The 18,883-nt window shown below is 28.7% G+C and overlaps 1 protein-coding gene across 3 annotated transcripts; it reads right to left on the reverse strand.

The window, feature by feature from the left end:
* Positions 1–3,432: 3,432 nt before the first annotated feature.
* On the reverse strand, positions 3,433–11,140 carry LOC101503914 (uncharacterized). Of its 3 annotated transcripts, none has more exons than XM_004512797.4 (15): positions 10,822–11,138; positions 10,402–10,508; positions 9,117–9,178; positions 8,580–8,667; positions 8,416–8,477; positions 8,239–8,332; positions 6,990–7,427; positions 6,409–6,724; positions 6,084–6,322; positions 5,843–5,962; positions 5,641–5,742; positions 5,443–5,526; positions 4,741–4,912; positions 4,607–4,652; positions 3,433–4,038 (listed from the first exon to the last, which is right to left on the reverse strand). In XM_004512797.4, the coding sequence occupies exons 2-15, from the start codon at positions 10,498–10,500 to the stop codon at positions 3,900–3,902; spliced, it is 2,061 nt and encodes a 686-aa protein (XP_004512854.1). In that variant the 5' UTR covers positions 10,501–10,508; positions 10,822–11,138; the 3' UTR covers positions 3,433–3,899. The 3 variants fall into 3 exon arrangements, with proteins under 3 accessions (XP_004512854.1, XP_004512853.1, XP_073226233.1); XM_004512796.4 differs by having other exon boundaries at positions 5,638–5,742; XM_073370132.1 differs by lacking the exons at positions 3,433–4,038; positions 4,607–4,652 and having other exon boundaries at positions 4,773–4,912; positions 5,418–5,526; positions 5,638–5,742; positions 10,822–11,140.
* Positions 11,141–18,883: the final 7,743 nt, after the last annotated feature.

Below are 18,883 nucleotides of genomic sequence, written 5' to 3' on the forward strand. Positions count from 1 at the left end.
AAAAAAATGGATTGACATTAATGAGTAATTTAATTTTTAACGTATAAAATCATTACTTACAATAAGGGAAATAATATAATTATTCATAAAAGGAAGATTAAATAAAGAACATTTATGTCGATATTTATGAGTGATTAGGTGATCTTTTTTATTGAATTTCATGACTAATAATATAAATTATTACCATTTGTAAATTACTAATAATATTATAAAATAGTTTATAAATTTATTATAAAATAACTTATAAATAGTTTGATAATAATATAAATCATAAATTATTATCAAATTGTAAAATAATTTATAAATTATAAATTTATTATAAATAATTGTAAAATAATTTTATAAGTTTTATAAGTAATATTTTATGTATTATAAATATAGTTAACTTATAATATTACTTTATTGATTTGTAATAATTGAATATGATTAGAAAAACTAAAATGAGGGAAAATCATGTTTATCACAATCATCTCATTTAATTTTTAAAATATTTTGTAAAACTCGTATGATAACTTATTATACAGGATAATTGTTTGACTCATTGTATTTTGATTAACAATTTATTTTTCAACATATAATGGTACTTGTATTTATTTGATGAAATAAAATATAAAATACATACCAAAAAATAAGATATAAAAATATAAAAATATGATTGACGATTTAATATTTTTTATTTTAAAAAAATGTTAATGTTGAATTATATTATAGCGTAGTCTAAATTTATTTGTTTTATTAGTATAATTTTTTAGCTGTGAGCATGAGAAGTTGTTATAAAAAAAAATTATTGAATATATTTCTTCAAGAGTTTGAAATTAATTTTATTAAAGATTTACGTATACTTTAAATCAATTTTAGGTATTTAAAAGTTTTAACTAATTATTTGTGCAATTGAATTATAGTTATGTTGATATGTACCAAAAATAAATTTTATTAAAAAATAATTTAATTTTATGCAATACTTAAATTTTCATTTATTTTTTAACATTCAAATTATCATTATAATAAGGAAAATTAAAATAAAAAATAGCATTCAATTATAAATATATAATTTAATTGATAAAAATTTAGTGTTAACATATTTTTTCAAAACACACACATATATATATATATAGTAAACTTTTGTTCATTATATTTTTTAATATATATTTATATATTATAATTTAAAATAAATTTGTGTATTTTAATAATTGGAAGTAATTTTTTTAATAATTTTTTATGTATTCTTATTTTATGATTATTTTTGATAAATTTGTGTATTTTTTGTCAAATAGAATATATATTTTTATTGTATAAAATATTACTAAAGATGGATTGACATAAATTGAAAGAAATTATAAATCGATTGATATTAATGAGTAATTGAATTTTTAAGTATAAAATCATTATTCACCATAAGTGGAATAATATAATTGTATATTTATGTCGATATTTATGAGTGATTAGGTGGTTTTTTTCCATTGAATTTAATAATTAATAATATAAATTATAATATTATAAAATAATTTATAAATTTATTATAAAATAACTTATAAAATAATTTGATAATAATATAAATTATAAATTATTATCAAATTGTAAAATAATTTATAAATTATAAATTTATTATAAATAATTGTAAAATAATTTTATAATTTATAAATTTATTATAAAATAATATTATCAAATAGATTTTGGAGGTATTAAAAAAATTGTGGAAGGAAGAAGAGAAATATGGATTAAAGAGATTAAAAAGTTGGAGATTAGTCATTAAAGAAATTAGGGATTGAGAGGAGGATTGAAGGAGTCAGGAGATTAGGCATTGAGAGAGATGATTGAGAGGAGAGAAAGATGAGAGGTCCACATCAGTTTTTTGGTTGATGTGGGAAATATTTGTATAGGTGGCATTCGGAGGTGAGGTGACATTCGGGGTCTGTTTTAAATATATATAATAGATTTGGCCATTGCAATATGGTAAAAATATAATGTTTACAATAAACAATAATCCAATACTATTGTTCAATGTTGTGCGATAGGAAACTTCAAATTTCATTTAACAAATACGATGAATAAATTGATTATTTAATATTTATGTTACAAATTGATTGAGAAATTAAAGGAAACACATTGATTATCATAAAATATGTTTTATGTATTTCTTGTGTGTCTCAAACAATATCACACATCTTCTATTTATAATGATGTTACAATAGTTACATTCAAAGATTCGAAACTTATATTTTGACTAAGAGTTCTACCAATGAACCTAGGAAATTGTACAGAAGTACGGTCAAACAATAATAATAAATCATACTTTGAATTCTAGCAATTATAATAGAATGATGTTAACAAATTGATTGAGATAAGGTGAGTGATTTAAAAGTTAATTAATAGGTAGATTTAAATTTATAAGACAAATAAGTTTAATAATAGAAAATGTGAAAGAAAAAGAAACAATTACATGTATTAATGGGTTAAATAACTGAAAATGAATTGCATCTAGAGCTATGAGAGATAAATGATAAGACATTTAGGGAATGACGCGTCATTTTTTACGATGTAAAATAAATTTGTGTTGGTGACACATAAATAGTTTATGTTGTTAGCTTTGAAGCTGTGTGTAATAGAATAAACTAAAAAAGAATGAAAGAATATAGGTGTGTGTATGTTTATTGAGATGAATATGCTATTTATACATAGTTTCTATTACATTGCTTCTAATTACCTTATACTTAACTACCTAAGTGATTAGTTAGTTAATTGATTACATACAATCAAACTAGTTAATAAAGTTGTCAGACTAGAAGCATAGTTTATCCATCGATCATGTCGTATCATGATATATAAAACACACAATGTTAAAGTGCATCAATAAAGAATTAACTATGATTTTTCTGAGCTAAAAATTTGATTTTGAATAACTATTAATTATGATAAAAAAATAATTGAATATAAAATAATTTATGTGTATTAACATCAAACTATTTTTTCTGGTAAAAAAGTTATATTTGAAGACAAAAACTTGAATCTAACTCCAAATTATAATTCATTCCGAAATTGAATCAATTATACTTGAGAAAACTCAATCAATTCTATGCTTCCAAATTCACTTTGGCCTCTTACATTAGTCAAACCAAACATGCAAGATAATGTACTTTCAACAACAAAAATGTTTAGGAGTTCACTAGTTTTCTTTTATACTTTAATAATATATATTTAGGTGAAATTTACACTTTTACATATACAAAATATAATGAAATGAAACGCAAAAAACTTGCATACTTTTATCACCAAAGAAAATAGAACAAAAAATTCTTACACAACCATGTATCAAAAAAACAAAAAATACAAAAAGAACCACGGTAGGGTATTATGCATGCAGGAAAAAATGACCATAACCACGATAATTTCAGTAATCATATAGTGCTATAGAACTCAATCGTGACACCAATCTAACAGTTAATTTCACCTGCTTCCAGGTATAGAAAACCCCTTACCAAAATAATGAGATTACAAGATTTAATACAAGAAAGCAAAATCGAAAAAATAATACAACCAGAGTACTAAACAACACACCATTAAGCAACGGACACTACAACACAAGGCTGCACCTAAAATAATTACTCGTCTCGGCAAAGGGGTCTATGCGCTCCTTTCTGGTATTCATCAGCTCATTGTTTCAGTCCAGTGACACTAAGACCCCTTCCTTTGCCTTCATCTTTCCTATAGCAACAAACAATTTACAAGCAATGTACGCATATTTGCATTCTAAACACATATGACTGATTATAAATCTCTCTATATGCTTGAGTGTTTCGCCTCGACTAAAGAATGGTACAAACAACTTCAACCATATTTGTACAGGGTGCAACAAATTGATGCTTGGCTTGAAAAGAAAGCCTGGGCTTAAAAACTCGAGATCATCCGAATGGATTACCTCCTGCAGCTGGGAAGGGGTTTAAGGTGGCAGAGGTTGACAACCTGCCAGTCAGCTGCTGATCTATATTAGAGAAGCCAAAAGCAGCTCCCTCGGTACCAAAAGTTCCAATTCCTTGATGCCTACACATTCAGTTAAGTGTCAAGGTAAGATGATGTGAACCACAACCAATAATTATCAACTCTATCCATACCATCATAATAAATTTTCCCTTACATAAATTACTTCACAAACCATGGCATGGCGAATAAAACACAGAGCTCTCAATAATCACAACTAACCCACTCAAGGTATAACACTGAATTTATGGAATTGAGGTGCTAAAATTTGTGTTTATTACTCCTTCCGCCCCCAATCTTTGGTCTTTTAAGGTTTGTACACGCATATTAAGTAACAATAAATTTGAACAAGTATATCCTTTTACCTTTAATTCATTTAGTAAAAGTATAATTCATTAAATGCATGTTCTTTATTTTTGTAACGGTACAATGGGAAAAACATGAGCAATTGTAACAACCAAACTTTTGGGACAAAAATAAAATGCTTAAAAGACCAATGATTAGGTATGAATGTCAAAAAGGGAATGGCCAGAACCAAAAAGACGAGTTTCCACTTTGCAAGAGCAAAAAAATAATCTAACCTAAAATAGGCTATGCAAACAGTAAATATTATCAGGACTGAAATAGTTACCTTGGCATTGGCATGTTAGTGGGTATCTGCTGCTCCACGTATGCCCCTGAGATTTAACAAGGTTTATGATACAGATATAGAGCGAATAGCATAGGCAAGAAAATAATTTATTGATGAAATGATAAAAGGTGTACTTGGTCCCATTGCTGAGGCATGAGTTTGTGCTTGTGGAGGCAGCATTGGTGCATATGATAACGAGTGTGGTGGATTCCAGGCAAGAGATTGATTACCCATGTGTGAAGTGTGCACTGTAGCTGAGGGTGTTACACTAGGCAGAGCACCTTGCAAAGATGACATAGAAGGAAACTGCACTCAAGGAACACCAACCATAAAGCATCAACCAAAATGTGCATCAACTGATGGAATAATGAAGATTATGCCATTATCTGTTTTCCTAACATTAATAAATTGACATGCAATACTAAGTTTGAATTAAATGATGAATTTACATTTACATATTAGAAAGTCAGCATGTCCTAATTTAACTTTCCAGGTTTTTCAGTGCCAGATGATAAATAAACCCTAGAAATAGGTTCCATCATATACCAGTTATCCGTCATTCATATAATTAGTAAGATAATGACAGAATATACACATCAGTAAATAATGATAGAAAAAACTCAAGATAATGACTCAACAAAGGACAAGATTCAAACACATTTATCTTCCACTAATTGATGTAAAGCACATCATGCACTTTGGAGTGGCCAAATCACCAATCGATATTAATTATTAATTATTCAATAAAAGATTCACACAACCTATATAAAAGAGGAAATGTGCAAAAACTATCACTAGGAGTACTACACACTTGTACATCAATTGACGTTACGTACAGTTGGGGCTTGAACTGGAGTTGGTTCGTTGATTACATCAAATGGATTTGTAGATTTTGACGGTTGTGGGAAACCCGGCATGGACTGCAAAAGTGGGAAGAAATTTATGAGAAAACGCATCATACTATAGTACTAGCCTGTAGCCACAGATTAAGCTATAAAGTTGTAAACAAATGGTTTGGAATTTAACAGTACCACCATATTATTATATTGAACTGAGATGCCCATGCCAGGTGGTGCACCCATTTGCCAGCTTGGGACTGGAGAATGGAAGGATGAATATTTTACAGTGAATAGATCCTGCAAAAATCACAACTAAATACTAAGACAAACAATAGACATAAACAAGCATGCATACAATGTAGATGCTTTATTAAGTTAAATAAGAAGTCAATAATACCTCAGGAAGTTCATTTCTTCCATTTGGTTTCATGTCTACAGTAGATATCTGTGAAGCACCACTAGATTTATCCTCGTTGACAACCTTTGAGACATGTGGCACTAGTGTGCTTGGATGCCCCTGTATCATGGGTGCAGAAGATATATTCCAGGGATCAGTGGTATTTCTATGAAAAAGTAAACAAACATCCCATCTGAATTAATTGACAGAACATTTGATACAGCTACTTAATAAGACAAACCTGATTATTCAAAGCTCCACCTACTGGTAGTGTAGATTGTTGAACAGTAGGCTGACCAGCAGTAGATGTAAACAAAGGTTGCTGATACTGCAAACTAGGCCACGGGTCTGCATTATTAAGAGGTGATGCCATTGTCATTCCAGAAGATGTTAGTGAAGCAACACTAGCCGGGAATGTTGTGAAGCTGCTCACAGTTGGAGCTCCAGCAGTAGCAGTAAGAGCTGATCCCGCCACAGGCCCTGCACACGAAGCAGATAGAGTCATTGATTCTTTAGCAATGTTATGACACTGCTCTAAGGAATAGCTACTTCAAGACAGGGTCCACCTTGGGCTCCAGAAACTTGAGCAGGTAAAGATGATGGAGCTGACAACTGGGACAGCATAGATTCAAGTGGATTTACATTTGAAAGACCCTGAGATACTTTTACCTCAGGTGCAACATCAAAGGAGGCCCAATTGTTATCACCAGAATTTGTTGGATTCACAAGTTGAGCCACAGTAGTTTGTGTGGCTTGAGGAATTGATGGAGCAATAGGTGGTTCAGGATCGTAATCAAAATCAATAAGGCTCTTGATAGTCTCAAGCTTAACTTCTGAAGAAGTTCCATTGCTGGATGCCAAGCTACTGGAAGATGCTATTCTCTGCAATTATAGTTGACAGGTTTCATAAAATATTTTGAATAGAAAATCAATTTTGGGTACCTTAGAAAGAACTGCAACAACAAAAATAAAAAACCTTTTCCCACTAGGTGGGTGGAACACCATAATGATTCTACATAAGTCATGTCTAATAACTGGAATGAAAGGGAAAAAACTTCATAGAAAAGAAAGTGAATATGGAACTAAATTAAAGTACGCAAGTAAATACTGAGCCACATTATTAGGAACATCACTGATATAATCTCACCTGTGTGAGTGCTGAGCCATTAGCAGCCTGTCCATTGTTTGCTTTGGGAGGTTCACTAATTCGTAGAGGTATTACATTTTCTCCCAGAATTTCTCTAACAGGTCGGACAACAGGTGGTGGGCTTGAAGAATCCAGATCTTTGGCTCTCTCAGGAGATTGGCTTTCCAGCTTATTATTTCCATTAGATATTCTATGATCTTCAAATCTCCGTCCATCCCCAAATCTATCTTCACGACGCCAGTCATTGATTATTGGTGGGCGACCAGGGCTTCTCTTATAATCACCATAATTCCTTTCTTGATCATACCCAGGACTTCTTCCACCAGGACTAGACCTGTCACTGTGACGGCGTTCATATGGGTCCTCATATGGAGGACTTTTAGGTCCTCCCTGATATGCCTCCACCCTCCTGTTTTCAGATAAATCATCCTTGTCACCCTGTATGAGATGCAGCACAAGAGAATGAGATTTCACTAATACATTTAAGCAATTCTAAAGCAAAAGCCAAGTGTGTAATAGTTTAAGGGTGCTTTTGGATTGATTTATGAACAACTTATTTGGGCTTATCACCAGGCACAATCACTTGTATGAGTGTTTGGGAAGTATCATGAAAATAGTCTATGACATGTCTATAAGATATTTTCGGCTTATTTCAATAAGCTCTTCGAGATAGTTTACAATTTTTATTTATATAAAAAACAGTTAGACCACATTTTCTCCTAGATTATAGAAATAGCTTATATACAAGAGTTTATATGAAAAACACTTATATGATAAGTGTTATTCAACATATGTGCTTAATTAAGTCATTTGTTCATACACACCCTAAATCTATAAAGCATGTCATTGACACATCTTGCACAACACATTGGCATGAAGCCCTACATGTTCAATTCAAAAAATACTTTTTCTGACTCCAACATGGCTACCACAACATAGCAGAAAATAAGGTAGGGTGTTTTGTGTTTCATCCAGTACCAATTTCATTTCCCCCAACTTTTTCATTTCATTTAGCATATGACATATGTCTAGACTCTACATATTGTAAATCTTGAAGCATATATAAATGATATTATGATTTTTTTTCCATAAACTTATGACATAACACACATTGTGTCCTATAATTTCTAAAATTTAGAATATCAAATCTGTGCTCCATAGATTAAAGTTGAACATGTGATAGAATACATAGTATCAGCTTAAAATAGAGTTCATTCTATCTGATAGAAGACAAAAGACACTTTACAACCTTTACTCTTGGAGGTTTGTCAATGGACCTCTCGCCAGTGAATCTCCTATCCACATAAACATGCTTGAGAAAGTCCCGAAGCCTGTCAACATTACTGGCACAAAACATTACAATCAGATCAATGCACCCCAAAATTATAATTAAAAAAAAAAAAAAAACTAAGAAGCAACTGCTTACCTGCTATCAGGTAAAGAGTGACTTTGTGGATCCCATTCTTTAAAAAATATTTCTTTTGCACGCTGAAAGTAATAGATCAAATGAAAATCAACTTAAAATTTTTTGTAACATCAATGAAACAGAAGAATTCCAGCGCAAGGTTTACCATAGATAAGAATTGGTACCTGATTTCCTCCTTCTTGAAGTGCACTAACTTCTTGTGCAGTAAATTTAGCCATGGAAATAGATTTTACTCGATGTGTAAATTCCCGGCTGGAAATTAAGTCAAAAAGAAGTTTAGAAATGAGAAACTTTATTGCCCTATCTCCACTACAACAGGATATATTTTAAATAAACCATTCCTGGGAGCTCCATCAAAGGAAAAACAGATTTGTTTTATGATTTATGAACACGGACCCATCAAAAACAACACTAAAACAATAACAAAAAATTACAAGAAAAATACAATTAATATTAGTATACATACATTTCAAGCTTCATTGTTAGTGAAGTAGAAATTCATGTGAAAAATATATGGAATGCCAGTAAACGAAAGGCATATGACAAAACTTGGGTCCATTAAAATGAGCAGTACATGTCAGTAGTCACTAGTCAGTACAGTATGTTTCTATACACCTTAAAAAAATATCTATTCAACAATCATCAACCTCTACATCTTGACAACAGTAAGGTTCATAAGTTCAAAGATTGTAAGCACTTACTGTATTCCACTACAGTTTGTGCAAACAAACGTCCAGAAATTTGTGCATACATATTGCGGTCCCTGACAAGAGAGTAAGAAAAAAAAGTGTTTATTGTACTGTAACATACATATCTCAATATCAAATTCAAACATTTCCTAGCTACATTCAGAAGATTGCAATCAGAACAACACCCTAAAAATCTGGTAAAGAATAAAGATTACCAACACTTAAATCAAAGTCTACAACATGTGCAAAACATGCACATCATAAGCATTCTATCTCATTTTCAAACGTATCTCTTCATTCAAGGTTGCTGTTTTAGCATGATATCTAGAGGAGACTAATAAATTATGGCAGGGTACTGTATCATTCCTGTGATTTTAATAGTCTACAACCATATGATGTAAATGAAATTCTGAGAACATTTGTTTCCTGTCTAATAGTAAAAAACTCAAAATAAAAAACACTATGAAAGAAGCAAAGCCTCATTTGAACTGATTGCATTATCTAACTCTACTCTGATTTTCTACTGTCGACATTTTAATAAGAGAATCAGCAATGGTTGACAAGCTATACATAAGCGAAGAGGTATGATTTGTGCCATCTGCTCTAGCATATTCAAATATAACAAGAAAAAAATTTGCATGTCAATGATTTTGTTGCTGCAATAATTTCCTTCTATCCGCCCATTAAGTTACTCCTAAGTAGCAACCTATTTAAAGTTACTTTCACTAATCAGAGTCCAGGTGAATCTAACATTAATGAGCTTAAAGATTCAAATATATATGTCCTTCAACCCTAGCTCAACTGGCAAATGTCGATATTATTAGATCGAATGTTTTGGCTCGAGTTCGAACCTAGGACCTCAGTTGTGTGAGTTAATTATGATGGAATTTAAAAAAAAAAAAAAGAGATTCAAATATATACATGTTACTATATAACATGATTCCATAGAGTAATTCTGAGGCGATCACAGAGTGACATAAATCTATACATTGAATTTTTACGACTTCAGCATAGTGACTTATAAATTATAATGTTTCCCACTTTAACTGCATTTCTAATTTCTACTGAATTGTGGTATACACTAATGTCCAATAAGAATTCAACATTTTGCGGTTATTTTTAAATTGAGACTACAAGTGGACCAACGTGGCAACATGTAAAACTATTTTACATCAACCATGCATCTCCATAAAACAAGTATAATATTCGATGGCATAAAGTACAAAGTACAAAGTAAGAATTTTCACTTTCTTGAAGAACACCTAAAAATCTTGAATAGATAGGAAAAAGGTCCTACCAGGCTGTTGCAGTTAATGCATCTACGATTGGGTGTAAGTTTTAGAAGACCACGAATAATTCGTTCATTTTTCTCATCTTCCTTTAATCGACTTGTCATCTCCGCTTCTGTTAAGCACATCACAACACATAAATATCAAAACAGAATCATCCAATCAAGCAATTCAGAAATGATTATAAAAACTTCAATCAGATCACTCCAAAAGCAACAGAGAAATGAACTAAAACTTCAAATGCTTTCATCTGAAAACATGATCGTACACGTCCAATTCAACACAATGCACCTAGATTCTAGAATTTTCCAAAACAACACATAAATAAAAATTACAGTTCTAGAACAATCCATTTTGCAAACAAAATTTCGCAATAACCGAATGGAAGAGCAATGCAAAAACAGCAGATCTGAGAATTAAACACTTTCCTGAGAACTAAAGTGATATTCTGAAGTTGAAATTGGATTGGAACCCTAAAAGTTAATTAATAGTATATAGAAAGAGAAAAGTTGACGATCGAGTGAAAAAAGTGAAGTGGCTGAATTTGCAGGAGAGGAAGAAACAAAGAAACAAACAGTTATGCAAGTGACGGTGACGGTGACGGTCAATAAAAGAGATCCAGCACAACACAACAACCACAGAAATAGAGAGAATAAAAGATCTTTCTCAGTAGTAAATTACGGCTTTGTACAGCCCGGTGAGAGGTATTAGGCTTTTAGCCAAACAACAACAAAATAGTGAAAGAAACAGCGAGAATGAGAGAAAAACGGAAAGGAAATAAGATTGAATTTTATTTTATTGTTTTTTTTTTTACGGAATTTGAATTTTATTTATTTATTTATGAAAAGCTCGGAAACTAACTGTCATACCTCCTCTCTCTCACCCAAGCACTTCAAGTAATCTCCATTTATTAAATTCTTTTGGCTTTTATTCGAGACTAGTTTAGTTTTTGAGTCACACAACCTCCTAATTCAACTATTTTTTATTTTATTTTATTTTAAGTTAGTGTTTTTTTCTTAGTTATTTTTATCACGTGGACAACTTTTTTTTTAATCTTTAATATATCATTTTTAAATTATTTTTTATAATCTATAATAAAATGAATTTTTTTTAATGGTGAAGAGTGTTGTTACCAATATAGTTGATTAAACATAAGAATTTATTTGAAGAAATATGATGAAATATAAGAATTTATTTGATGATTAAATATCAATATGTACTGATTTGTAATTTGCAATGTTAAGACAGTTTCATTCTAAATTGCTATTGCTATGGTCATACATGACGACTCCCCATTGATGAATTTTATTGTATGGCAATCTTGACCATCATACTCTTAAGCACAATAATTAACCGACTTCTAGAAGGAAAAGTTATAGCAACAAGGTCACGTAGATTTAGGTTGTTTTCTTTTTGAAAAATGAAAAATTATTTTAGGTGCGAATAATCAAAACTTAAACTCACGTTAATACTTAATACATGTTCAATATATAACGTACGCGTAGTTTGGTGCAGGAGAAAAGTGAAAGCCAACTTTTCTGATACCAAATATATATTGTAAAGGACTAGTGTTGGATCAGTATTGCTTTAAAATATTCATTTTAAACCTCTGCGACATTTTCTTTTCCACACAAAGAAACCTTAGTATTTTCATTACTATCAATAGAACATAACAATGAACAACATTCATTCAAGAACATGATATGTTTGTCCCGTAAAAGTAGTTCGAATTAAAGAATATTGAAAAAGTTTTCAAATTTGATTCAAAAAAATAACATAATCTAACCATAACAAATATTTTGTATATATAAAAAAAAAAAAAAAAACTATAGTTTGTACAACTTTCTATATTAACTTCAATTGCTTGAATACTAGCATAATATAAATTTAAATACACAATCAATGTAAATATTTTTAATATTATCAATAAATACTTTGATATTTCATTAAAAAAATACATATAATAAAATTATTTAAAATATTTATTTTTATCAATAATTATTTATAAAGTCACATATACGAGTCATTGTGACTTTTTAATAATATAAAAAATTACAATATAACAATAAATAAATAAATATATATATATATAGCTAAAAAATAATTGAATTTCAATTATTTTTACTAGTAACAATTCGTGCATTTACACATATTCAACTTCTAGGTTAGAGACTTGTCTAATAAAAAAGTGATTAGTTAATTCAAAATTATAAATTAAAATATATAATTTAACAATACAAAATATATTTGTATAATAAAATAAACCAAGGTTAATTAATTAGATTGATTCTTAAATTACAATCTGAACAATAAAGATAGTTCAAATCCATATTAAATTAAAGTGGATTATAAAGAATAAATTTTAAAGAGATGACATAAACTATAAACTGTGAGGATTCTCTTCGATAAATTTAAATTGGATAATAACATACTTTGAGGTCATTCTTGTCACAAAATTTTCCTCAATGAGTCTTAATTTTGTCCTCTTATGGAGATCATTTTTAATTATTTATTTGGCAATAAATATTTATCTTGCATATTATTTTTATAATAAATTCAAATTACAATATTATAATTATTCTTATTTTTATTTAGAATATATAAAAAAGAAAATTTTAATAAGAAATATTTATCTAATGTATGAATTGTACATTCCAACTGCTTCTTTAAGTTTTCAAAAAAAAAAAACAGCATAAAAATTTTATAATTAATAATTTATTTTTATGTTGACGCTATTTAAAAACATCAATTTTAATTAATTATTTCATGAAAATTATAATATGATACCTATAATTTATATCTTGGTAATGAATAATAAGAAGGTTCATATTTGATTATAGTAATAGTAATGCAATATGGCACCAACAAAGCAAATGAATCATTATTGTTCTTATAAACATTTTTATATTTTTATATTTATAATTAGTATATTGTAATTATTATTAAATTCAATTATTTGATGAGAGCATGCGCTCTATAATGTATTAACACAATTGTGCAATTGTGTCAACAGGCACCATCTTCTTATATAATACTACCTTATCTCTTTTTTGGGTGATTTCTGATTTTCTACTTTTAAATTTTTAAAAACTAAAATCAATTTTATTATTGAGTTTTCAATTTTAGGTGTTAATTTGTGAGGTTTGAATTTCAATTCTTAATTAAGTTTCAATTTTTATATTATTTGAAAATTGACTCTTAAAAATTTATCAAATATAAAAAATGTTAATACATAAAAATAATTAAAAATAAAAAAATAATAAATTATTACAGTTTTAATTTTCATATTTTAAAAGTTGATAATTTTGATCTCTATATCAGCTTTTTGAACTAAAAAAATAATGATTTGACATATTTTAAATGATGTGGCATACGATTTTATTACATAAAACTATCTATATTCGTTAATTATTCATATTTCATTATTAAAATACAAATATGAAATTTTTTGAAGTTGAAAGTTAAGTTTTTAGATGGATTTGTTGTGTTTTTATAAGTGTTAATCATTATACATTATTGTATCATATGTCATGTTATTTAAAGCATATTATATCACAACTTTTTAGTTAAAATACAAGAATGAGATATCAAAACTGTCAAATTTTAAAATATGATGACCGATTTAGTGATTTGGTAAAAATAGAAGAACTAAAACTGCAATTAAGCTTAAATTTTAATTACCATGAAATAATTCAAATAGTATAAAATTACATTTTATTTAATTTTAATAATATTGATTGAAAGTGGTAATTGTGGAAGATGACTATCATAGTAGTGATAGATCGTGGAACGCGACTACATCGATCAAAAGAGCAAAGTGATAGTTGGAGGTAGTGATTAGAGCATGATCAATGATGATTGTAATCGTGAACAGTGGTGAAAGATAATGGTTGGTCGGCGGTGGCAGAATGTTGGTGGTTAGTAGTGGTGGTGGTCATTGATGATTGAAGATGGTGTTGGTTGTTGTCATAGGTGGGTGGTCATTGGTGTTGGTGATGATCGAAGGTGAGTGGTCGGTGATGGGAGATGGTGATAATAGTGGTCGAAAACGGTGGTGACGATTGCTAGATGTGAGTGGCTCGTGGTGGTCAAAGAAATGATGGAGGTGATCAATGGTGATGGCAGTGGTTGGTTGTTGTGGCGATAGTCAGAGATGATGGTGGCGATTGTTATATAGGTGAGTGGCTAGTGGTGTTGGTGATGACGGAGATGGTTCGTGGTGGTGGCGATGTTTGGAGGTGGATAGTCAATGGTGGTGGTGGTGGTTGGAGACGGTGGTGATAGTTGAGGTAGTGATCGATGATGTTGGAGGTAGTGGTCATTGGGTAGTGGTCGATGCTTATTAAAATGGTTCATATGTTCGTTGATGGCGACATGTTAGTTTTAAAATAAAAACAAAAATTATAAAACTTATTTTAGTTTCATAGAATAACTATTTTGAAATTAAGTTAAAAAAATCAACTAAATCTTATTTCACTAAAACAAATTTTGATTTTAAAATTGACTCTCATAATAAAATAGTAGAAACTCACAATAACGTTGAAGAGGCCTTTGGTTTTTTTATTAGTCATATTGAGATTATTTATTTTTTCTATAGTACTCTTAACTAGTTATTATCTCAATTTATTTAATTATTTTTCCGTAATAAATAGTTAGAGACAATTTTGATAATATAATAATTAATACTACTTTCGATTTGAAAGAAATAAGCATGGTTTTTGTTTAAATAACCTATGTTTTTAATTATATTTTTAACATATTTAAGGTTCATTTCGACTAATTTAATTATTTATTCATTTAATAGAAACAAATTTCTGCATTGTAATTGTTGAATCTACATTTTTTGTTAAAAAAATAAAATTGAACCCTCTATTTTTGAAAGATTTACTTGCTCACCGTGAACATGTCATTTTAGACATGCGTTAAACATGTATTTTTGTCTGGGATAATATTCACTTAACATATGTTAAACATAAATTTTATTAAAAAAGATATAATAACATGTTTAGCTTTTAAAAATTAAATTTTATACCTCATATTTTGATTCTTATCTCATATTTTTTGAAAAAATTTATTTTATTTTTATTGAAATTTTTTTAATATATTTTTATCTCAAACAAATATGAAATTTTTAATATAAAAAATTGTTTTATAAAAATCTAATTTAAAAATTAACATATCAGACATTTAAAAAACTAAATTTTTGGTATGAAAAAAAATTTGAGAAATTTTTTTGTATATAAAAAATTTCGTTAAATGAAATTTCTAGTATGTAAAAAAATTTTAAAAAAGTTTTTCATACTAATAAATTTAAAAACTTGAATTTCATATTAGAGATTTTAAAAACAAAATTTTCAGTATGTAAAAAAAATTTTTTAAAAAAAATTTACATGCTGAAAATTTCATAAACTCAATTTTTTGGTATATAAAAAAATTGAGAACAAGTTTTGCATAATTAGAAATTTCAAGTAAAAAACACATAGATGTAAAAAACAAATTGATTTTGTTTTAAAAAATTGTATTTTCTACAAGTATCTTTTGGAAGTTAATAAAAAATATGGTAAAATGTAGGGCAGAAGCGGAAAATTTTACTCTACCTCCGTTATTATACTTATGTCCCTATGATATTTTAAAAGTGTTAACTTTACTCTTGAATTTTTTTTTTATTTTGCAAATTTAATTTTTTTTACCATCAAAGATTTCTAAAACAATAAATTCAAGTTTTTTTTATATGCAAAAGTTACAAATAACATCATGAAGGACTTACATTTAGTAAAAATAACAAATAGCTCCAATGTATTATGAGAAAAACCATTAGACATATATTATCACCAAGTGCATAGAAAACACAACATTAATATAACCTAACTCAACTATCTATTCCATACCTCATTATTTCACCAACATTTAAACAAGGCTGGCCCAACATGTTATGAGGCCTAAAATGAAATTATTAGGAGAAATGTACTGTGCACCCCCACAGTTTTACCTGCCACCCCCCATAATTTGTTATTGACCAATCTACCCTTTTTACCTTATATAAAATTTATCAGTAAATTTACTACACTCTTTTCTCACCCCCACTCTCGAAAGTTTTCCAAAAAAATTCTATTATTCGAAAGTTTCAAACTTTTGAAACAATCAGATGTCAAATTTCAACAACACTTTCGAACATTTTGTCAAAAATCCAAAGATTCGAAATGCAATTTTTCCAGAAAACACAAAACATTCGAAACTTTGATTAAGTATGAAAGGTTCGAAGCATGAATTTGATAAAACCTTCGAAACTTTGGTTAAATCTGAAACTTTCGAAGTTTTGTTTGATGAAACATTCGAAGCTTTGGTTCAATTCGAAACTTTCGAAACCCAAAAATTTCGAAACTTTGGTTGAAGCTGAAAGTTCTGAAACCTATTTTTCCAGAAATTTCGAAAGTTTACATCAATGTGAAAGTTTCGAAACTTTCAATTTTTTTTTTAAATTTATCATTATTTATATATATTATTTTTTATATTTATTATTATTTATATTTATTACTATTTTTGAAAACAGGTATGAGTAGAGTTGAGGTTCCTGCCTCAAGAAATATAATAGATTCTACGGACAAATTCATTACCGATCAGGTATTAATATTACTGATAATCCATCACGGATAAAATTTTTATTATAACTATATATTTGATGTTTTATTTGAAACATATTTTGTAGGTATTTCCTTCACGAGAATCTGTGTTTGAATGGGCAAAAACCATTGGAAGAGAAAATGGAATTTTAATTGTCATCATTCGTTCAGATAAAGCAACCGGAAAGATGGGAAGAAAAGACAAATTGATTTTGGGATGCGAAAGAGGTGGAAGATATAAATCAAAATCAAAATCAACAGTAACTTGTTCTCATAAGCAAAATTGTCCGTTTACTCTCAGATGTATACCATTAAGTGTCGGTGAAGGATGGAAAATTAGTGTTCGTTGTGGAACATATAATCATGATCTACTTGATACTGTAATTGGTCATTCTTATTTGGGGCGTTTAAATGAAGAAGAGAGGAAATTTGTCAATGACATGACAAAGTATAAGCTTGCCCCCAGATTCATCCTAAATGCTTTGAAAGAGAGAAATAAAGCTAATCTGACAATTCTAAGTCAAATATATAAAGCAAGGAGTACTTATCGATCATCGTTGAGAGGTTCGTAACAGAAATGCAACATCTGTTGAAGTTAATACAACAAGAAAATTATGTGTATTGGACAAGAAGACGGGAGAATTCTGATGTTTTGAGAGATATATTTTGGACGCATACTGATTGTATAAAGTTGTTAAACACGTTTCATTTTGTTTTGATATGTGATAGCACATACAAAACAAACAGATATCAGTTACCATTACTTGAAATTGTCGGTGTCACATCTACTAGTTTGACATTTTCTATTGGGTTTGCTTATTTGGAAGAAGAGCGACAAGATAACTTCATCTGGGCATTTGAAAGGTACGACAGTTGTTCAAATTTGAGACTTTAATTTCTAAAGTTATTGTGACTGATAGAGATCTTGCCATGAAAGGAATTACAATATACTCTTTTCATTTCATGTGGGTGTTCCAATTTGTTCTATATCGTTGCAAAAAACAAACTAGGCAGCTAATTCTCATTTATTCCAAATCAGTGGCAACAAAATCAGTGGCATCCATCGATGTGCTTTAGCCAGCTTGGAATCAAAGGACGAAGTAACGCCATATGTTAGCATAATCCGAACTTGTTGCTTTTAATAGGGGAATAATCCAACCTATATGTTTGCATATGTGTGTTCATAATTAATCGTATGTGTGTTCATAATTAATCGTGGGGTACTTCAAACTTTTTGGTGGAAAGGACAAGCTTTGGCTTTGCCTTCCAATGGAAAAATGATCGCCTCTTTTTTTGATGGCTTTTTCTACACTCTTCTTTTTATACTAGATATACTATACTATATATATTGTGTCTCAATCTAAAAATATATTATTATAAAATATCAAAATCAACAAGCTAGCTCCATTTATTATTGTAATTTTTGGATATTATTTCGAAGTCAAATATTAACAAGTGTTTTAAAAATAAATATTAAGAAATCAAATATAAAATATATTATTTTAGAAGTGGTGTATGAAATTTATAAAAAAAAAATTAATTTATTTTTTCTAACATTAAATTTGTTTTTTCCTGATTTTACAACATAAAAAGGTCTTAATATTTGTTTTTTTTAATGTACTATAAAAGATCTTAATATTTGAGACAACAAATAAGAAATTGAGACAGCAAATATATTGACTGCTTGAGACAGTCAATTATTTTTTGACGAAATAGAGATAGTAAATTATTAAATAAAATTCTTTTAAAATTAAGATCTTAAGAGTAAGGCTTATCATTGTTTTTATTCTCATATTTTTGTAATTAAGAAATTACATTATGTACTAAATAACTTCAATGAATTGGTCAATCTAATAAAAATATTTGTTAT

The sequence above is a fragment of the Cicer arietinum genome, chromosome 6 (assembly GCF_000331145.2).
Source record: "Cicer arietinum cultivar CDC Frontier isolate Library 1 chromosome 6, Cicar.CDCFrontier_v2.0, whole genome shotgun sequence".
NCBI classification, from domain to species: domain Eukaryota; kingdom Viridiplantae; phylum Streptophyta; class Magnoliopsida; order Fabales; family Fabaceae; genus Cicer; species Cicer arietinum.

Bases quoted from the DNA above. Each gene is read 5' to 3' on its own strand.
- LOC101503914 (XM_004512796.4), bottom strand. From the start codon at position 10,500: ATGACAAGTCGATTAAAGGAAGATGAGAAAAATGAACGAATTATTCGT. The intron at 8,333-8,415 runs GTAAGCAGTTGC...GTTTTGTGCCAG, and splicing joins CACTCTTTACCTGATAGCAG to TAATGTTGACAGGCTTCGGG. The intron at 6,725-6,989 runs GTGAGATTATAT...CTATAATTGCAG, and splicing joins ATGGCTCAGCACTCACACAG to AGAATAGCATCTTCCAGTAG.